This window comes from Cyprinodon tularosa, unplaced genomic scaffold (genome assembly GCF_016077235.1).
Source record: "Cyprinodon tularosa strain WSP-4 unplaced genomic scaffold, ASM1607723v1 ctg218, whole genome shotgun sequence".
Taxonomy (NCBI): Eukaryota; Metazoa; Chordata; class Actinopteri; order Cyprinodontiformes; family Cyprinodontidae; genus Cyprinodon; species Cyprinodon tularosa.
Genome location: NW_024038814.1, coordinates 371,109 through 391,995, shown reverse-complemented (window position 1 = coordinate 391,995; position 20,887 = coordinate 371,109). Strand labels below are relative to the sequence as shown.

General features: G+C 37.8%; 1 protein-coding gene across 3 annotated transcripts in view; it reads left to right on the top strand.

The window, feature by feature from the left end:
- eml2 (EMAP like 2) overlaps nt 1-20,887 on the top strand; it is a 47,258-nt gene that overhangs the window by 4,610 nt on the left and 21,761 nt on the right. For 2 of the 3 annotated variants that reach the window (XM_038285948.1, XM_038285947.1), the window contains exons 2-4: nt 13,441-13,662; nt 15,425-15,542; nt 16,150-16,251. In XM_038285948.1, coding sequence (XP_038141876.1) covers nt 13,441-13,662; nt 15,425-15,542; nt 16,150-16,251 — 442 coding nt within the window. Of the gene's footprint in view, nt 1-5,055; nt 5,234-13,440; nt 13,663-15,424; nt 15,543-16,149; nt 16,252-20,887 lie in introns of those variants that run through there. The other variant, XM_038285949.1, reaches the window with a different exon arrangement.

Genomic DNA, 20,887 nt, shown 5'->3' with positions numbered 1-20,887 from the left:
ATGCTTTGGTGGCTGAAAAACATGCCCACATCATCAGCCATCTACTGTCGTGCTTTATCGATGACATGAGGTGTTTGTGCACAAATATTGCCTTTGTTTTTATGCAGTGTTTGGTATGAAAAATATACACTGTGTAATATTTAGAGTTTTTTTTTCCATCATGCGATGCAAATGTAAAGTTTATTTGGATAGTGGAATGTTTTTTTTTTTAACCTTCCCTTAATAACATCAGAGGTATTTCCTGTGTGGTTTAGGTGTGTGATAGTAAAGAAGGAAGATTCATGCAAATTAAACTTAGCCATAATCATTATGACAGTTTTTATCAGTTGAATCACAATTAGATATTTTCCAGGTAATGTACAGCCTTATATTAAAAAAAAAAACAAATTAACAAGGAAATAAAAAACAAACATCTTTTGTCCCATCTCTCCAAAGAAAATTGATCTAGTTCTTTTATTTCCATACAGAAGCCCAAATTGTTTTGCAATCCTTATTTTTAAAGACACATTTTCATGAAATCCTCCCAAACAGGCCTTTCCTTTTTGTTGCTTTTTGTCGTTACCATCCACTTTTAACAAAATTTCGTGGTTTGCAGTCAGTGTCCACTTGTAAATGATTTCTCTTAAAGTCATATGATGGACTTTAAGCTGTTTGTTAATCACTATATTGGCCTTCCTAGATGAATAAGCTGTGTCAGGTGCTTCTCTGTTGTCATTGCTGATGCCTTTCTGCATTACCATTGTGCTGCTACATACATTTAGGCAAATTTCCTTTCTATCTTCTAGGACCTGTTCTCAGTCTCCAACTGTTTGTCAGGAAATTTCTCCTTCCTCTCTGTCATATTTTCTAGAAATCCTGTTTTTAAAGTCAACAGCTCACCTTTAATAGGGACCCCTGCTGCCAGGCTCATAACCAGCATTCCTTATCCTTTAATAACTCTGCTTTTGATTGCATATGTTCACTTAAAAAATCCTCCAACTAAGGTTTAAGGTAGTTGAAAAGATTCCCCATATATGTCTATGTAATCTCACTGGCCTCAACATAACATGCTGAGGTCATCTTATCCATATAGCTCATTGAATGGAGTCTTTTTTTTGTGCATAATGATATTTAGAAGACTGGATTTGTGGGTTTCCTTTTTTATAGCCAACGGAGGTGGCAGATATAGAGGCATATTGTATCTTCAAGGCAAATCTAACGGAAGAAACAGGAGTAAGATAAAAACAAATACTTTGATGCATCAGATTAAATGTGATTGCTGTCTTTAAAAAGGGAAAGTGTTGGACACTACAGACATCATGATGAGATCATCATAGAGTAATTCAGGCTGGTCTCGAGTTATACCAGTGTAGGTTGTAATTCACACTGATAGATATTGAATCAGCTGCATTAAAGAGGCAGAGCTTAAACCGGGTGTCTCATGTCTGAGTGTTGCTCTGTCTTTACCAACCATCTGTCCTGTGTAACTAGAGATCTTTTTGTCAGATCAGCTGCTGTCCGCTCACTCCTAGTTACAACTGGAGACCAACACAGTTCCATGAATTGTTCATCAGTTTTATTAGACTACTCTGGGTTAAATATTAAAGGACTTTATGACGTTATAAGAGCTGCTCACAGATTAGATCCTCACATCAGACATCATGGCTGCTTTTTCACAGACCTTTAAACCAATCCTTAATTGATTAATACCATTCTGATGTTAAATTATCAGTGTCCGCTGGAGGTTTAATGGTTTATGTCTTTGTTTTTCCCTCTTTCTATCAACTGTATGTTTCTGATGCCAAGCAGGCCTGGAGAGTATGCCTCAGCAGCTCCTCAATTAGATAAAGTAGCAGTAGTGACATATGGATATAATTTTATTTATTTTTTTACAGACAAAAAAAATGTCTTGATAAAGCCCATGATAAAAAAAATAAATAACATAAAAAAGAGGAAAACACACAGCTTACAGCATAGTCTAATGACACCTGAAGCACATTTCCAGTTTAAAGGAAAAGCTGCAGCCTGCAGAGAACAGTCTGTTCCTTCAGATCGATGTGACTGATGACTGAAGCAGTGAGTGGAGTGTTACAGTCGCAGGAGCCGTCACTTACAGCCCACTTCACCAATGAACAGCGCTGACTGGGATTTGAGTTGATAAAAACAGATGACACATCAGCCTAATAAAATATATTTTAGGTTTTTTACCAGAAGGGGGGAGAGTCTAATTTTAATTTATGCATCAGTATAGAAAAAAATATATTTTAAGGGAAATAAAAGTAAAATCTCCTACTTGTCTTTTTAAGCTACTATGTTTCAATATTGCTTTCTCTTTGCCAGTGTATCTGTGTATGTATCTGTGTGTATATATCTGAGCCTGGCATCACTGATATCAATTATTGTTAAAAAATAGAAGATGAGATAGTAAGTTTCAAGACTAAAACGTAGTTACTTAAACCGTTTCTCTGGCGTTTTGTTTACAGGGCTTTAAGCTGCCATAACTGGTTATTTTAGTAATTTTTTTTTCTGTATTAGATATCAGCGGCTGGTTGATACCTTCCTGTAGGATTGTCAAAAGTATCGATACTCAAAAAGTATCGATACTGAAACGTTGTATCCGGATACAATACTCATTTTCAAAGGTATCGATACAGCCATCTAAAGTGCAAAATGGTGGAAAATGCACTTTCTGAACACTGTGTGATTGAATAATTCTGTGCATTTTTCAGTTTCAGACTTTTTTTTTAACAGGTGCAGCTGCTGAGAATTATTTTTATCAAGCTTGCTTAATATTGTGCACAGCATACAACCTCAAAATATTATTCTTATTGTTTTTTTATTTATTTCTTGTATTTTTTTAGTAATGAAAATATTTCTGTTGAATTTTAGAGTCTTTGTTTTTATTCTTGTGGTATCGAAAAAGGTATCGAGTATCGAATATTTTACTTAGTATCGATATCGAGTTGAAAAGTTTAGTATCGTGACAACCCTACCTTCCTGTGTGCAAACATGAGCCCAACGTAAGATTTTTGGTCTTGTATTTTTTAACTGCTCACATATGAATTAGATGCATTTTACTAACAACTTTTTACTTTTTTAACTTTTATGAAATAGAAAAAAATGTGTATCTCCTGAGAGAATACTTGGAACATCCTTCTCATATTGCAGAATCTAATCTGTAGGTGTCAAAAAACAGATAGAAAAGTAAGTATAGCATTCTTAAAATAGGTTTATTGCCAGAATTTGATTAGGTAAATAAGAGGATTTGCTAATGGGTTGAGTATTTTTGTCCGTAGAATATGATAATTAGATATTATTCACTATAATATATGGAGTTGGGTTTCTATTTTTCTCTATTCAAAGGGCTAATTATATTTTTTTTCCATTGGTAAATCCTCTTACTTAACAATTCAAAACAAGGGAAAAGACACTTAAAGTATTTAATAAAAAAACCTCACTTATATAGATGCCTCAGTTTCGCAATGTAGAATCTACTACTGATTTTGTAAAGATGGGTCGCTCAGATTCCAATACATGATACGTCCACCTCTATGCTTCACAGTTATCTGTTTCTTTTCTTAGAACATTGTACTCGGTTTATGTGAAATATGCCTTTAGTTCTGATGTGATAATCTATACAGTAATCTATCTAAAGATTATTTTTCTGCAGGACCTGATCTACATCTACGTTCTTTTTTGCAAATTTTCATGAAGGCAAAAGTTGTTGTTTTTTTTCTTTTGAGGGCATTGCTTTCCTTGCCTGCCATGACAGCTAAACTCATCAAGCCTCTATGACTGCATGGGTATTTTCATATCAACAAGTGCAAGACTGGCCTCTAGGTTGTGTGATAACCTTCTATGGTTTTGCATCTTGTGGTCCGCTCTTGAACTGAACTTCCTTGGTATTTTAAATGTCCTCAAGTGGACTGTTGCCTTTACTGTCCTCAAGTGGACTGTTGCCTTTACAGTGACGTTGCTGCTTTTGAGACCTCTTTTAATGCCTTACCAGACTCGCAGCCTTCTGCAGCCATGTTTCTAAAGGTCTCAACCAGATATTTGGATCTTAGGAAAGCTGTTTACTTTCACTCTCCACAGTCAGATCTACCGCAAGTTAAGAGTCAAAGGTTTTAACTGTTTGTTTTTAGTCATTTTAAGCAACATATGTTGGGATGTTTTTAAAATGATTCAATTCAGTTCAATTCAGTTTATTTATATAGCGCCAATTCACAACATATGTCATCTCAAGGCACTTTACATTTCACCAGATCATCCAGTCAAATTGTTTCAAGGTGTTCTACCTACTGAAAAACAGTCGATTGCATCGACTCATTGACTCCAAGGCAATCCCTCAATTTAAGCATGCTTGTAGCGACAGTGGAGAGGAAAAACTCCTTTTTAACAGGTAAACCTCCAGCAGAACCAGAAATGATGTGCTTTTACCGTTAATTTTATTACTTTATTTCACTTTTTGCTACAAAACAGGTTTAGCTCTTTCTCCTCTGATCCAGCAGGCTTCCTGGAGGATAACTATATATTTCTCGAAAGGCGTGACTAGGTTTGAGGCCTTTTTCTAAGATAAAGCATCAGAAAAACACTTTATGTTGAACTGTTATTTAAAGGTCGTGGGAAACAAACAATAGTCTCACTACAGACATTATTTAGATTTGTTGGGAAAAGGCTGAAAAACCAACGAGTCCAGACAAACTTAGGGAACTTTGCAAACATCTGATTGGTTCTCCTTTTATAATATTTACCTAGAAAGGCCACATGTGGTGCCTAACCTTTCTGTCAGGGTGTCATTAATCAGAGATTGTGGCTCTGCAGCATCTCATCCTGGTGGTGCCTGGCTGCACAGAAGCTGGTGCAGTGTGTGTGAATGTGGCCCTGAGCCAGGCTCCACCCAGTCAGCCTCTCCTCCCCCTGCCTTCACTTAATTAGACACAAGGAGGAGGGAAGTAAAGAGGAGAGGGAAGGAGGAAAACCGAGGGGGAGGGGATGGCAGGAGGAAGAGGGAGTGGTCCAAAGGATGGAGGAGGAAGTGGAGAATGAGGAGGGAGGGGTTCAGCTAGAGACGAGTGTGCGTTTGTGTGGAGGGATGTGTGTGATCCAGCACTGGTTCCAGATGGAGATGGGAGGGAGTCCAGAGAGCTTCTAGTTAGAAAAAGTGTCCCGCCTGACTGAGCGTCTGTTCGCTCTGTGGACCCACTGATTGACAGGAGGAGTTACCAGAATCTCTGTGTGGCACAAATGGCAGGTAGGCAGGATGAGCTCCACCTTCACTCCACCTCACAGCAGCATGAATATTTCACCAGCCTTCAATCTCCTGATTACCTCGGCCGACTCTGGCCTCCATCACTCAGCGCACTATCAACCGTATCCTTCTGCCTGTCTTCCCTCCATCTCTCCCTCTAACCCCCATCCCTCCATTCATCCCTTTGTTTTGGCTATTGCTTCCTGAAAGCAGCCATGTGTCTGAATCAGCTTCATGTCAGCTGACTTTTAAATACTGCTCCAGTGTTATTTAAATAGAAATCTTAAAGAAAGGGAAGTTGATGCGTGTGAGTTTGTTTGCTGCTGCATATCAAGTAGATGTGACCTCAGGTTTGCAGGGAGAGTAATGCAACACCGCTGACTTGCCTCCACTCTGACTGTTTGTGTTTTATGGTAATTCAAGGACAAAGATGAAAAGTAGCCCCTGCTGCAGCTCTCTTAAACAGATGGTGGATATGAAGGTGAACCCTGCTGATCCCCGTTTGTTTCTTCCTCTGTTTTCTTATACATTTCTAAGAAAGATCTGTAAGCAAGGAAAGTTAGTGCAATGCTGAAAAGGGATTTGATCCCTTAAACGTTTTAGTTTTTGAACTTAAGTTGAAAGAAAATGCAGTTTAAAAAAAAAATTCATATATGAAGACAAAAAAAGCCCAAACATCTGTATAAATCAGCTGTTCCTCCTTTACCAATAAACTGGTGTTAATATTTAGCTACTGTTTGGCTCATGATTTTATGAAGAATTATTAAATTAAAGCAATTCTGGTCTTTTAAATAGGAACGCATGTTCATAGTTCAAATTCAATAGTTCTGCTGGGGATGGCTTCCCTTGAGTAAAAAAAAATAAAAAGTCTTCTGACCGACAAAAATACTTTTTTTATGATTTCTAAGAGCTTTGGGATATTATCATATGAACTGAGGAGAGTAAGGGGGAACTTTCTAGAGTAAGTGCAACTTGTTACATACTTAGAAAAGGAATTCAAGCATCTGTTGGATCTACTTTTTTATTTGAATGCATTTGAATTGAATCTAACATGGTATTATTGGAAAAAGAACATTATTCTTGCACCATCAAGCATGGTGGTGGTAGTGTGATGGTCTGAGGTGCCTTCAGGATCTGGATGATTTGCTGTATTTGACTGAATCATGATTCCTGCTGTCTGACACACATTCCCGAAGGAGAATTTCCAGGGATCAATCTGTGACCCTGAGTTAGTGAAAGTGAGCCAAAGCAAACCAGCAAGTCCAGCTGACGGCTAAAAAAAACTAAATAAACTTGAATTTATTTGGGAGAATTAAGCATTGCTTAAACAGATTGTCGGGGTTCTGCCAATCCGTGTATCATTCGTTCTTTCTATTTTCAATTGCCAATCAAAAAACAAAAAATAAAAAATTGACTGGTTATTTTGTTTTTTATCGTTAAACCAAAAACGAAAAAAGGATTGGTTTTTCATATTTCAATTCTAAGCTCAGATCAAGAATACGAAATGGAAAAACGGACAGCAACGCAGAATTTGATTTTAATATTTAATCGGTACAGTTTACATGACCCGGAAGTTTGGTGGAGCGTTAGCTAAAAAAACAATTGGCTTACTCCCACCACGTTCGATCAAACTGCACCAGATAAGGCAGTCGGACCTATCAGCCATGGACAGTTACGTTTTATTTCGAGGATCCAAGCGTGTGACTCTTGAGGAGGACATGACAACGGAGAAAATTTGCAGGATTTTCCAGGTATAACTTTTTTCTTGAAACTTTTCTGTGCACTGTACTTTTAACTAGCAACAACAAACAGCTTCTCGATCAACATAGCGTCGCCATGGTAGCCACTTCATTACCCCAACTGCTGCGCAAAGAGCTATTTCCGGGTCACGTAAACTGTACCGATTAAATATTAAAAACAAATTCTGCGTTGCTGTCCGTTTTTCCATTTCGTATTCTTGATCTGAGCTTAGAATTGATATATGAAAAACAAATCCTTTTTTCGTTTTTGGTTTAACCATAAAAAACAAATAACAAAATAACCAGTCAATTTTTTATTTTTTGTTTTTTGATTGGCAATTGAAAATAGAACGAATGATACACGGATTTTCTGCCCTCTGTTTAGGTTTATTTTTAGTTTATTTGTAATTCTGTTTCTTTTTTGTAGATGTTTTCTGGCAGTGTTGTGTTTTTGAGTCACTCCCTGTTGCCCCCTTGTGCCTGTTTCCTTTCCCCTTGGCTCCCTTCTAGTAAGCTCTATTCACACCTGCTCCATATTAGCTCATTAGTCCATTCTTTGTTCTGTTCCCTATATATACACCACCTCTGCAGGTCCTCATTGCTGTTTTCTTGTTGTTTTGTTCTTTTCTCTGTGTGTGTTTCTCCCTGGCTTCTTCTAATTTTTGGTTTTTCACTATTTTGTATTTTTGCCTCTCTTTTATTAACTCGGCAAAACTCATCTTAGCCTCCTCATCTCTGCATTTGGGTCCACAACCAACATCCACCAAACCTTTACATAGATGTTTTAAAAAAGATCTCCACTGTGTTGGAACTGGAACGAATATGATCCCTGGTTCATCTATATAGATAATCATTGTCAGATACCAAAAAAATGCTTGATAGAGGTATTTTTTTTTTTTTGTCAGCAGTGGCACAACCACTTATTAGGTTTAAGGGAAAACTGCCCTTTCACATAAAACCAGGTTGGTTTGAAAGTTTTCTTCTCCTTAAAGCTCCAGTGTGTGAAACATTTATTTCTATCTGTGGGAGTGTGTGCTAAATGAATAAAAAAAGACTGGTTATGACTTTTATAACCACTATGGTGGCCTAGGAGTGTCATAAATTTAACTCTGTCATGTTCCTGCATAAGTTAAAGTGTACGGTCCGATGACTCATCATGGCAGCTTCTGTTGGATGCACTGATATTAGAATTAGTAAATTATCTAAAATATGGAAGTGTATGTGAGCTTTTGTCTAATAGTGCTTAGTAGAAACTTTTTACTTAGTTCTGTCTGCTATATATGAAAGGTTGTCTTAATGCAGTTTAAACTGTTTGACACTAAATTCAGTCAAATAAGCATCATAGAGATTAGTTGTTTTTATCAGTTCTTGGTGAAGCCATTAGGGTTATATTTCAGTTTAAATAAGTTTGTCCTCAAAACCATGTGATGCTAAAATAGCATCCCTATCTCACCTTTTCGCCTGTTTGCTGCCTGGTTGACTCTGTGGCTAATTTTTACTGTGGTTTAGATAAACCTGCTGTTTCTGTTCTTCGCTCTGTTTGATTCTGTATTTCTTGCTCATGATTTCCTCCCACCAACACGCTGTCCTCTCCCACCTCCGTTTCTAGCAGTTTGTCTCTTCGTTTTTCATTTTGTTTGTGTGTTTCATTTTGGGGGCTGACTGTTTTTCTGTTTTTTTAAGAAAATATATATTTTATCCAGATGGAAAGGATTATTCTGTATCATTTGGGTGTTTTAAACACTCCTTTTTGAGAGTTTTATTTTTTAATGATAAGTAACCACACTGAAAATGAAACAAAAATCTAACTTTCCATTGCTAACTATTTAAAACCTCATCCAAAGCCTCTTATTAAGAACGACAGGAAAGCGCGATGAGGACAGAAGATAATCGAACATTATTCTGTTGACGAACAGGCCACTTCTGCCATGCAAATCCCCCTGAGCCTGATTATCACATGTAAATAAGTTTGATTTCCCTGCTGCCTTTTCCTGCCTCATTTGCCAGGGAAATGTATTACAGTTGGATTAAACAGTCTTCCATATACAGTGCTGCTCAGGCTCCGCTTACAGGTGTGAGGTAATGCATGATGGATGCAAAGCATAGGCTTTCTTTGGGATCTCAGTGACTAATAAAGGTAACTCAGCCACGCAAACCTATTAATCATCTCTTAAAATTTCTAGACTCATTTTGACAATAAAGAGTTAATTTATTTGAACTGAAATATGTTGGTTTTAATAACAGCTTAAACACCATTTCAGATTGTATTCAATTCTTTGAAGGGTTCATTCCTTTAAACTTTTTTAGAAGGTGCCACCATAGATTTTTATTTAGGTTCAGTTTAGGGCTTTGACAGGACCTTTGCAACTCCTGGCTTGCTTTTTCTTTTTTTATGCAGAAGATTTCATGGTTATCTTGCTGACTCCATGGTGCTTATCTCTGGCTGCAAAAAGAAGAGTTACTGTAGAACTGGTTTGCACTTGCATGCTATGTTTGGTTTTCTCCAAACAGATTGCTCTGCAGTATGACCAGACATCTCATCCCATCTGTCCAAACAACCTGCTTCCATAAGTCCTTCCGTTGTTTTTAGGTGCTAATTTGCAAAACTAGAAGGGATCTTACTGCATGGGGTCTTATTTGTGGCTTGTAGTTCTTTAATTTTTGTATTTAAAGCATTTCTTTAGGAATATTTTATGTCAGTAGTATATTGAGATATTTATTGAGAGATCAGTCAGTCTTCGTGATAGTGAAGGTAATGCAGCCGGTTTTAATGCAGTGACAGAGAATGGGATAATTTTTTTGTCTTTGAAGTAACTAATAAAAACCGATCTTCGAACCTGACGCGTAGATAAAGGAGGTCTAATATAAAGCTTTGCTGGTAAAGTGTTTCTGATTATGAAGCACATCAATAATTTTTACATGGAATATTTACCTAAAAAAAAGAACATGATTATCAACAGAAAAATATAATAATTTAATCAAAGTTTTATGTCTTTAGTTTTTCTTTTTTTTTAACACACTGCAACAAAGTGAAATCTAAGTTTATTTTTCTTAACATAAGAGCACTTTTTCTGGAATTAAGCAGTTTCGTTATACACTATGCCTATGGAATAAGGCAATTTACATTTAAAATAAGAAAAAAACAACAACGGCAGTCTCTTATTTCAAGTGCATAATATCTAATTATCTTATTTTATACTTGTAATACCATAATTGTAAGAGCAAAAATGCTTATTTACCTTCTCAAATTAATGGTAAATACACCTAATTTAACAAATTTTTACTAATTTTTACATATTTTTTGCAGTGCAGATAACTTAATAGGTTGATGATCTAAAATATTAGCAGAAAAAAAAACGTCAAATATTTTTATTTGTGTCTTTTTGCAGTTTCAACCCTTGTTTGATTCGTATCAGCAGTGTTTCATTACTATCCTGATATTCATGTACCAGGCTGTAATCTGCCGATGTGGGTCAGATGAATAATCTCTGCTGGGCAGTTTGCCTTCCATAATCTGACCAGCCTTTAGCGTTGCCTGCCATGGTTCAGATGATGGCAGAAATTTAAGCTCATTTTAAACATTTTACAAAAATCTTTGAATCAGTTTGACCTATTTAGTAGAAAACTGGATGTAATTTGAGGAATGGAAATCCGTTCTACACACGTTCCTAACTCTAAAACAAATATAAATTAATTCAAGCATTTCTTGTCAGAACCTTTGAGTCGCAGACATTGCACCCATTTTTCAGACTTAAAGATTCATTTCCTTCCATGTAGAGTGAGATGGATGGTAAGGGAGGCAGAACAAAAACCCTTCAAAGCTCTCTGATGGAGAACTGCAGCAACCATTAGATAGCATCTAAACGTCGACAGGTTGTTAGGGAGAAGATAAGGTAAAGGCTTTTCCTGTCAACCATCAAAAAAGGTGAGCATGTTCATTTAGTAAACACTACTGGGACCTTAAATGGACCTGTGTGCATTGGTCTGATCAAACTTCTATTAGGTTTCTTAGCAATGAACACTAAAGTAATGAGCAGGGGAGGAGCTAGACTTTATGTTGTGAGAGAAAGTGATCTCAAGGGGGTCCAAAGACATGTTAATGAATCTGTTTCTTGATCTATTGCATTTGAAGTTACTAAACGTTGAATATATTTAAATACATGAAACACAGCATGGCAAATATCAGCATGTTTATGTTTTTAAAAATGGTTCACTGAATTTCTTGCAAACAAAAAAGCAAACTAAAGTTCAGGCTGTTCATTATTTTACCATGTAAACATTTATTGGTGCAGAATTTGTGCTTTTTTGTATTTTTAATTTTTATTTCTCCTCCTTTTTTATTGCAACTGTTAATATTTGATTAACAATTTAACGGTCCCCTCCCCCTCCCCGGATAATATATAGATAATATATCATATTATTTAACATTGGTAGTATTAGATAATGCATCTTGCTTTTAGAATCAATTAATGTTTTTTTTTGTGTCAAACTTTACACTGTAATCTTAATTTAAAGCTTGTTAAATTAGATTTTTCCTGCTGCATTGACGGATAATTTCATTTGTATTTAGCACCTTTTTTCCTTACATGTCACAGTAACAGAAAATAGTCCTGCATTGAGATATAGATTTAAAGGTATAGTGGAGGATTTTCTTTTACCAGGTGGATCATTAAAATAAGTGGTCCTCCTAATTGTCAATCATTCTGGTGATATGTTTCCCTAAGGCCGTCCTACGTGCTCGTCCCCATTTTCCCTTACCTGTGGTGAGTCTGACATAGTGGAGAAATTGCAAATCTGCTTTTGGGAAGTAAGCTTGTATGAGCGATGCAAAGAGCAACAGAGCGTGCACGAGGAGAAATGGTCTCCTGCATGCTCTCACACGCGTTTAATAGGCTTTCCCTCCTGGGAGCGGGTACATGGTTGAGCATGTGCAGTTTTTCTTTTAAGTGGAGAGGGCGGGTCTTTTTTTCCAGCTCACCTTTATTAGTGTAAGTGTGTGAAGGAGTATGTTTTTATCCAGAGACACTTTCAGAACCAATTACAAAATGAGATTAATGTTGACTTTAGATCACTCGTATGTAAAGGGGAACGCCGTTTTTTTTATTTTTTTTTTACATTGGGCCCTTGATTTTACGTTATTACATCATGTTCTACTCACCCATATGAGGTTTGTGTCATTTGGAGCTGTTCTGAAGATATTCCGTTAGGTTATATCCAATAACGTCTTCCTATGGGCAACGAATTGAAGGCACAAACTAAACTGTTCATAATGTATTGTTTATGGTACGCCAGCATTTATAACATGTAGGCGAATCACTGTCCCCCAGACATCCGCGGTTATATTTTTTATATTTATATTGTTTTAAAACAAAGCGGTGCATGTATGACGTCATCCGCGTGCCGGACTGGAGTAGTGACAGGAAGCCCAGGCCAAAGGCGGCTACGCTCTACCCCTTCTATTCATTCAGCTAGCTAATCTGAATCGTTCAATTCCATTTCGAGAGTGAGATCATCTGTGATAGTAGCACTAGACATCTTCCAGGCATGTGAGTAAAACTAGCAGCAGGATGAAGGAATGGTAGCCGGCATACACGGATGACATCATACACACTCCGTTTTGTTTTAAGAAAATATAAATCTAACAAATATAACCGCCGATGTCTGGGGGACAGTGATTCGCCTACATGTTATGAATGCTGGCATACATAAAGAATAAATTATGAACAGTTTAGTTTGTGCCTTCAAGTCGTTGCCCAAAGGAAGACGTTACTTGGATATAACCTAACCGAATATCTTCAGAACAGCTCCAAATGACACAAAACTAATATGGCTTAGTAGAACATGATGTAAAAACGTAAAATCAAGGGGCCAAAAAAATAAAAACGCCGTTTCCCTTTAAATTAAACATTTAGGCTTTTAAAACTGGTTCAGATTTCCAGGCTGCTTCATCAACTTTCTTAAGGTGCTGCACTATTAAGGTAAAAAAAAAACAAGGTTTGAATGATGACATTTCCACACAGTAAAACAAAGTGATTTTTAAAAATCTTAATACATTATTGTGGAAAAACCAACCAAACAAACAAAGCTTTGTTCTTCTGCAGCTCTGCCTTAGATCATAAACTGTTGTCGTTTTACTTTCCTTGATTTCCCTCCTTTTATCTCTGGTTCAGACTCATTTCACTGTAAATCATTTGAACCGTTTAGAATTTAGTAGAAACTTCTCACAAACTGAAGCTGCAACTTAGAGATATAATATTAATTAAAAAAAACATAAAATAACTGAATCTTTTCAGAATCTCTTAATAATTAATTTGGACACTTCCTCCTCATCCACCACCAATGTTTTAATTTCTTTTTTGAATTAAGGTGTAATTCTACACGTCTCTGAGTGGGTTAAGCCTGCTTCACTGTTTCTGGTGTTTTTAATCTGATATTTTTAAGTTTTTACTAAAAATCCGACTTTGTGTCCAGATGACACGGTGTCGGCCAGCAGCAACATGGACATGGAGGACAGAGTTTCTCATCTGGAACAGAGGCTGCAGCTGCAGGAGGATGAAATCCAGCTGCTGAAAGCAGCCTTAGCTGATGCTCTGCGCCGCCTGGGTTCCTGTGAGGAGCAGGGGACGCCTGCAGGGGGTGCTCATGCTGGGAGGAGACCGCTGGCTACTACAACTTCAGCGCCTTCTACCAAGGGTAAAAACCATTGCATCATTCTTATAGGGGTCATAGAATTGTTATATAGGGTATTTAGTGCTGGTCCTTAAGGTCTCTGAATAGGGTATGTAACATTGGTTGGGCTGAACATGGCATATTTGCTGTTCTATGCGCCCTAATGCAAGCCTGGTTTAGAGCCCCAGAATGAAGCGACATTACTATTTAGATGAGCTGTGCACTGATTGGTTGGTTTACAACGAGCGAAGCTGCTGAGCAAAGATGCATCATAGCAACAAGCACTCACTCACTGAAACATTGAGATTGTTGATATGGTAGGGTGACCAGACTTTCTCTTTTTCCTGGACATGCCCTACTTTTCATACCTAAAAAAAATGTCCAGGGTAAATTTCGACTACAGTGCAGCAGAACTGAGGCGTGAGCTCCAGGGCTGGTCCGGGAACCCTGGCGGACGGTGGCAGCGAGCCAGCCGGGGACGAAGCGACCAAACCCGACCCGGTGACGGTATGCTCCACTCCGCCTGCCGTTCCGGTCAGGTGGGGGGAAGCACGGGGCCGCCGGTGTCCAGGCTACCGTCACCGGGTCGGATTCTTTCGCTCTGTCCCAGGCAGGCTCGCTGCCCCCCCCGATCCAGTCAGCAGCCCAGCATTTTCAATAGAGAAACTGCCTGCTTTGTAATTCTTGTAGAAATAAACCCAGCTGTAGGCTAAACAGCTAAAATGGTGTCTCCCATCTACCTCTATTCATGTTCTTGGGCCAGTGAGCCAGTGGGCTGGTCTCTATGTTAATTTCGGGGCGACATCCAACCACTGACGTCAACTCAGGGCTTCTTTTTGATTTGCCCGTTCTATGGTGGAAGTTTAGAATTGTGAGATTTGCAGAGAAATTAGGTTTCGATGGGGTTTGAACTTCTCTGTACGTTCATTTCACCCACTGAACTATCATTATTCATCTATGACAATGGAAACTTGGTTTTGCATTCTATGACCCCTTTAATATAACATATGGAAATTACTATGATAGAAAAAAATCAAATTCTAATGACATGGTGCATGTAAGGCCAAAATAAGTCCTGAGTAACAGTTGGCTCTGCAAGACAAGAGGGAATTTATATAAAAATAATTTAAAAAATTGCGTGTTTTTTGTAGAAAACATCATGTGGATAAGGTGGAAGTTGAGGTTTAAAACTTGTGGTTGAATTTCTCCAAAGCTGAAAACCTGGATGGATGATTCAATAGATCCTGAAATGAATGTTGAATATTTACAGTCTTAGTTGGAACAGTTCTAGATATATATAAAATAATTCATGGAAAACTGAGTTTAGAAACTAAAATTGTAAGTTGCATTGTAAGAGTCAATGTATAAACAATATATTAACAGGAAAGCAAATCCAGTCTTCATTTTGTCAACAACTGTTTTTAATGTTTAAGTGGGGAAAATGTTTTTCGGCTGCAAAATTTCTCAGACTTTCTTAAGCCTTCCTGAAGAAGAGCCTTATTACCAGAAGTCGTTTTATACCATACTGAGGATGCGGCGTTGCAGTGAACGCAAGTGTCTCTTATTCTGGTTGATAAAAAACACACATTTTATCACAAATATATATTTTGTTATGTCAAAGGTTTTATTTCAGCATATATACGTGACTTTGGAAGGCTTAAAAATGCATATGTATGTTTCAAATCAGTGTTGACTGCTGAAGCTTAGAACATTGGTGTTTTATAGCCTACAGGTATTGTTGTGTGTTTAGGATGCACTGATTAGCTTTTCATGTGTCACTTTCCAGTTCGCCAGCTTCTGCAGGCCCTTCCTTCCAGACCTCTGAGTAATGGCTACGTTCAACAGAAACGCCTCCTTTCCTCGCCCTCATCTCCAAAGAAAGAGGTGCTGCAGTCTATTAAGAGGTAGGATCAGGAAGGATAACGGAAAGAAATAAAAGAAAATGGAGCATTTGGAAAAAGAAAAAAAGAGCTTGCCCCCCCCCCATCCTTCCTTTTTGTTTTTCTCTGTTTTTTGTTTTTTTCTTCATATATTTTCAACCTTCCAACTATAGATGTATCAGCCTCAGCTTATTGAAGGACATTTATACTTTAGAATAAGCAAAAGGTTTGGGGAATTCTTCCAAATTTCTTTCAATTATGTTTTTAAAGAAAATAAAATAGATGTAGATAGCAATATAGATATAGGTGGATAGATGATATATGTGTATGAAAACACTGAAGAACATTTAGAGGCTAAAATACTTTTTTAATATATAGATTCAACAGAGGATTTTCTCAAATTATTACTTTAATTTCTTTTTCAGTGACTTTTTTTCCTGCATTTTTTTAACGGTTCCTGCTCTAAAAATCACTAATGTAAACTATTGTGGATATCAGCGTTTCCAGTTTTGTGATTGGACCATTACCTTGCAGCAGCTTCACACTGTAGAGTGTGACTGATCGCTTAGTAAAATCTTAATGTTCAGGACATGCATGTCTTACTCTTTTATTTTATTTCTTTCACCTTCAGGAAGAGCATGTCCACAGAGAGACTCACCCTGATTAGAAGAGAGATGGCAGCAGAGAGTCGGAGTCGAACCACCTCCTCCAGCAGCTCCTCTGGTGGAAAAAGGTAACTTCTCCTGCAGAGAGCAAGAAAAAACATATTTTTCAGTCTGCAACAACCATATATACTGGACTAGCAATGGAAATGTATGAATTGTTTTCTTATTTTATTCTTTTCTATTAAACAAGTTTAATAGAAGTTTTAATGATTAGTCAGGCTGATGTAAAGACCTGCTACCATTTCTACTGTTTATCTCCTAGTAGGCATACCTGTTGAATCAGTGTTTGTGAGAAAATAGAAAATTATTGATTTTAGTCATCAGTTGAATTAGTGGGCATTGCCAGATCAAAAATTTGACTTTTTGTATTGTTCCACTTGGATCAGCAAAGGTGTGTATATATATATATATATATATATATATATATATATATACATAAAAAGCAAAACACATCTAGTATTTTGTTGCATACATAGGGAGGGTAGCGGGCACTTGATTTACAGAATGCAGGAAGCCCAGAATACCAATATATGCTTTAGAAATCCACATTTATATACAGGTGCTGGTCATAAAATTAGAATATCATGAAAAAGTAGATTGATTTCAGTAATTCCATTTAAAAAGTGAAACTTGTATATTATATTCATACATTACATACAAACTCATATATTTCAGATGTTTATTTTGTTTAATTTTGATGATTACAAATGACAACAAATGAAAATCTCAAATTCATCATATCAGAAAATTAGAATATTACTGAAGACCAATAAAAACAAAGGATTTATAGAAATGTTGGCCAACTGAAAAGTATGAACATGAAAAGTATGAGCATGTACAGCACTCAGTATTTAGTTGGGCCTCCTTTGGCCTGTATTACTGCAGCAATGCGGCGTGGCATGGAGTCGATCAGTCTGTGGCACTGCTCAGGTGTTATGATAGCCCAGGTTGCTCTAATAGTGGCTTTTAGCTCTTCTGAATTGTTGGGTCTGGTGTATTGCATCTTCTTCTTCACAATACCCCATAGATTTTCTATGGGGTTAAGGTCAGGAGAGTTTGCTGGCCAATTAAGAACAGGGATACCATGGTCCTTCAACCAGGTACTGGTAGCTTTGGCACTGTGTGCAGGTGCCAAGTCCTGTTGGAAAATGAAATCTGCATCTCCAAAAAGTTGGTCAGCTGCAGGAAGCATGAAGTGCTCTAAAACTTCCTGGTATGTGGCTGCGTTGACCCTGGACCTCAGAAAACACAATGGACCAACACCAGCAGATGACATGGCACCCCAAACCATCACTGACTGTGGAAACTTTACACTGGACTTCAAGCAACGTGGATGAAGTGCCTCTCTTCTTTTCCTCCAGACTCTGGGACCTTGATTTCCAAAGGAAATGCAAAATTTACTTTCATCAGAGAACATGACTTTGGACCACTCACCAGCAGTCCAGTCCTGTTTCTCTTTAGCCCAGGCAAGACGCTTCTGACGCTGTCTGTGGTTCAAGAGTGGCTTGACACAAGGAATGCGACAGCAGAAACCCATGTCTTTCATACGTCTGTGTGTGGTGGTTCTTGAAGCACTCACTCCAGCTGCAGTCCACTCTTTGTGAATCTCCCCCACATTTTTGAAGGGGTTTTGTTTCACAATCCTCTCCAGGGTGCGGTTATCTCTCTTGCTTGTACACTTTTTTCGACCACATCTTTTCCTTCCCTTCGCCTCTCTATTAATGTGCTTGGACACTGAGCTCTGTGAACAGCCAGCCTCTTTAGCGATGACCTTTTGTGTCTTGCCCTCCTTGTGCAAGGTGTCGATGGTCGTCTTTTGGACAACTGTCAAGTCAGCAGTCTTCCCCATGATTGTGTAGCCTATAGAACTAGACTGAAAGACCATTTAAAGGCTTTTGCAGGTGGTTTGAGTTAATTAGCTGATTAGAGTGTGGCACCAGGGGCCATCAATTTTGAACCTTTTCACAATATTCTAATTTTCTGATATGATGAATTTGAGATTTTCATTTGTTGTCATTTGTAATCATCAAAATTAAACAAAATAAACATCTGAAATATATGAGTTTGTATGTAATGTATGAATATAATATACAAGTTTCACTTTTTAAATGGAATTACTGAAATCAATCTACTTTTTCATGATATTCTAATTTTATGACCAGCACCTGTAGTCTATACATATAAGGCATCCGTGTTTGAAAGTTTTTATGAAATCATACTTTTTAATAACAAAATTTTGATTTTTTTTTCTTCCTGTTTTTAAGCTTTTTTCTAATACCAGTAAACTAACCATGAATTGGGCAGGTTAATTAAAACAATTATTAAATTCAGACTAGGGGTGTAAATCACACCCATCATGGCGATTCGATTCAGTATCGATTTCCTGACCCAGTGATTCGATTATTTTCAATACTTAAGAATACATCATCTTCTTTTTCCTCCGCCTCGTCTGTCTTGCCTACTGTTTACGTGACTGTGTGTGTGCATGCAGAAAGAGGGTAGTGGCTAAAGGAAGCTTGTTAGGAGGGCAAAATAGGTTTAGCGCCACCGCAGCACGGGAGTCAGAATTACATCCAGGAGCAAGTGGATAAAAATAGACTGGAGGAAGAAAAAAGACATGAATCAATACTCTTGCAGACGTGTCGATGCATCGGATCGTCAGCTGATTATTATTTACACCCCTAATTCAGACTATGAGAGATTCACAGTTTATTCATAATGATGTGGGAGGCTGATAAACTCAGGGAATAAAAAACAACTTTAAATAAGAGTTATTAATGCTGAAACCAGATGTTTATCATGGGGGTGGGGTTATTTTAAGACATTAATTTTGGAGAGAATTCACACAGACTTCAAACAAAAGAGAGATGATGCAGGCCTGTAGGGAAAAGATAACCAAAGATCCTCTATAAAAAAGATCTAAAAACAACAAAACAATTTAGATAAATAAATATTTTGAATTTAGATAACTGCTCCCTCTTAAAAATAATTTTCAACTTTTCCTCCACTATCAACCAGCTTCCCTCCTGCTTCTGATGGATCAAATTTCAAACCCTTCTCAGTAAAGGGTTGTGGTTACTGGGTAGAAGGGGGCGTTGCTTTGGTTTCCAATCTGCCCTCTGATTGGCTGTCAGGACCCTTTAGGCTGAGCTAAAAGTTTGCAGAGGAAAGGAGGAAGTGTGTTTGCTGTTGTGGCTGTTGAAGACAGACGACACTAACTGCTCAGTTTGCTGTAAACTGTTAACTCTAACGGAAAGGCTGCAGACATGAAGCGATCGACCAGGTAAATACCTGCTTCACTGCATAATGTTTATACCTGTAAAGTGTGAGCAGAGAGCACTTATTGCTGTTTCTCCTTGCAGTTTGGTAGCCTTCAGATGGGTTTTGACTCCAATTTGAATGAAGTATGGATTGCTCAGTCACTATGGCTGCTGAAACCCACTAAGGCTTTAATATCCCTGATAACATTCAGCTTTAGCTTCTGCAGGATCAGAAGTTGAGGCTCAGCTTGAGGAAGTTTTTTTTTCTGTTTTTGTATTTTATGAAACTGTTGTCACGCGAACAGCTGGATGTGGTTAGTTTCTGCCTCTACAGAGCCGTGGGGAGGGGCAGCAGCAGCAGCATAATGACATGAATTAAAGACAAGCCGTCTATGTTGGTGGGCTGGAGATGAATTATACCAATCTGACAGGGTGGTTTCATACTTTAAGGTTGATAGTTGAGCTGTCATTGAAGCTGCTTGGTGTTTATCAAATATAGATGCATCTGTCAGCTGTGTTTCATTAGCTGGTGGGGCTTATTTACTGCCTTTAAGCAAACAGACCTGCGGGATGTCTCAAGTTATAAAAAGCACAAATGGATCAGGAAGGTAGATGTGACAGAAGGCTGGGCGTGCCGAGCTCGGCGGATCTGTCACTTAACTGGTTATCATGTTAAACCTGCAGAAGGGATGCAGCCTACTCTTTGTTCTGAGGATGAACAGAGCCTTGGCACTCATCCAGGTTCACCTGAGGACCTCCTGACGATCACCTGCTGCTGATTTATTAGGATTCATCACTCTGATGATTTCACTCTGAGGATCAACTGGAAGGTTCGAGAGTCGAAATGCAGCTGCAGGAGTTTTGTTGCAGCAGGTTCCTACAGGCCCGGAGCCACTGGGACCCATGGTTATAATTATCTCTGCTGTTCATCCCTAGCTGATAACATTGATTAGACTTCCTGCTGAACGGGCAGTAAACACTGATTGGAGCCTTTTGCACAGCCAGGATCTGGTTAAACACTCTTTTCCCCTAATTTAATAACAGTTAATTTTATACATAGTTTAAGTTGGTTAATTTTAAAGCACAAGATTCATCTTCCAGTGTTTGATTATATCTAAATGTTGTGATTCATCTATCTGTTAAGTGGTAATAGTTCCTGTAAAATGTGTTCTAATCTTTTGCATCATCTTAGTGAAAATGTGCAGAGAATGTACTCATAAAGTTGCCCACTGCAGCACTTAAGTCCTAATGGATCAGTAGATGGATGCTTACTTGACCGCTCCCACTCGCCCTCATTTAAAGGAGGTCCCAAACCATTAGAGAGAGAGAAGAATCTATTTCCTACTTTCACATTTGAATGTGGGGCTTTCTTCTATCATCTCAATGCTTTGTTTTCTTTTAGATCTTTTTAGATTTCTTTAAAAAAAATCATGACCTGGTGTAT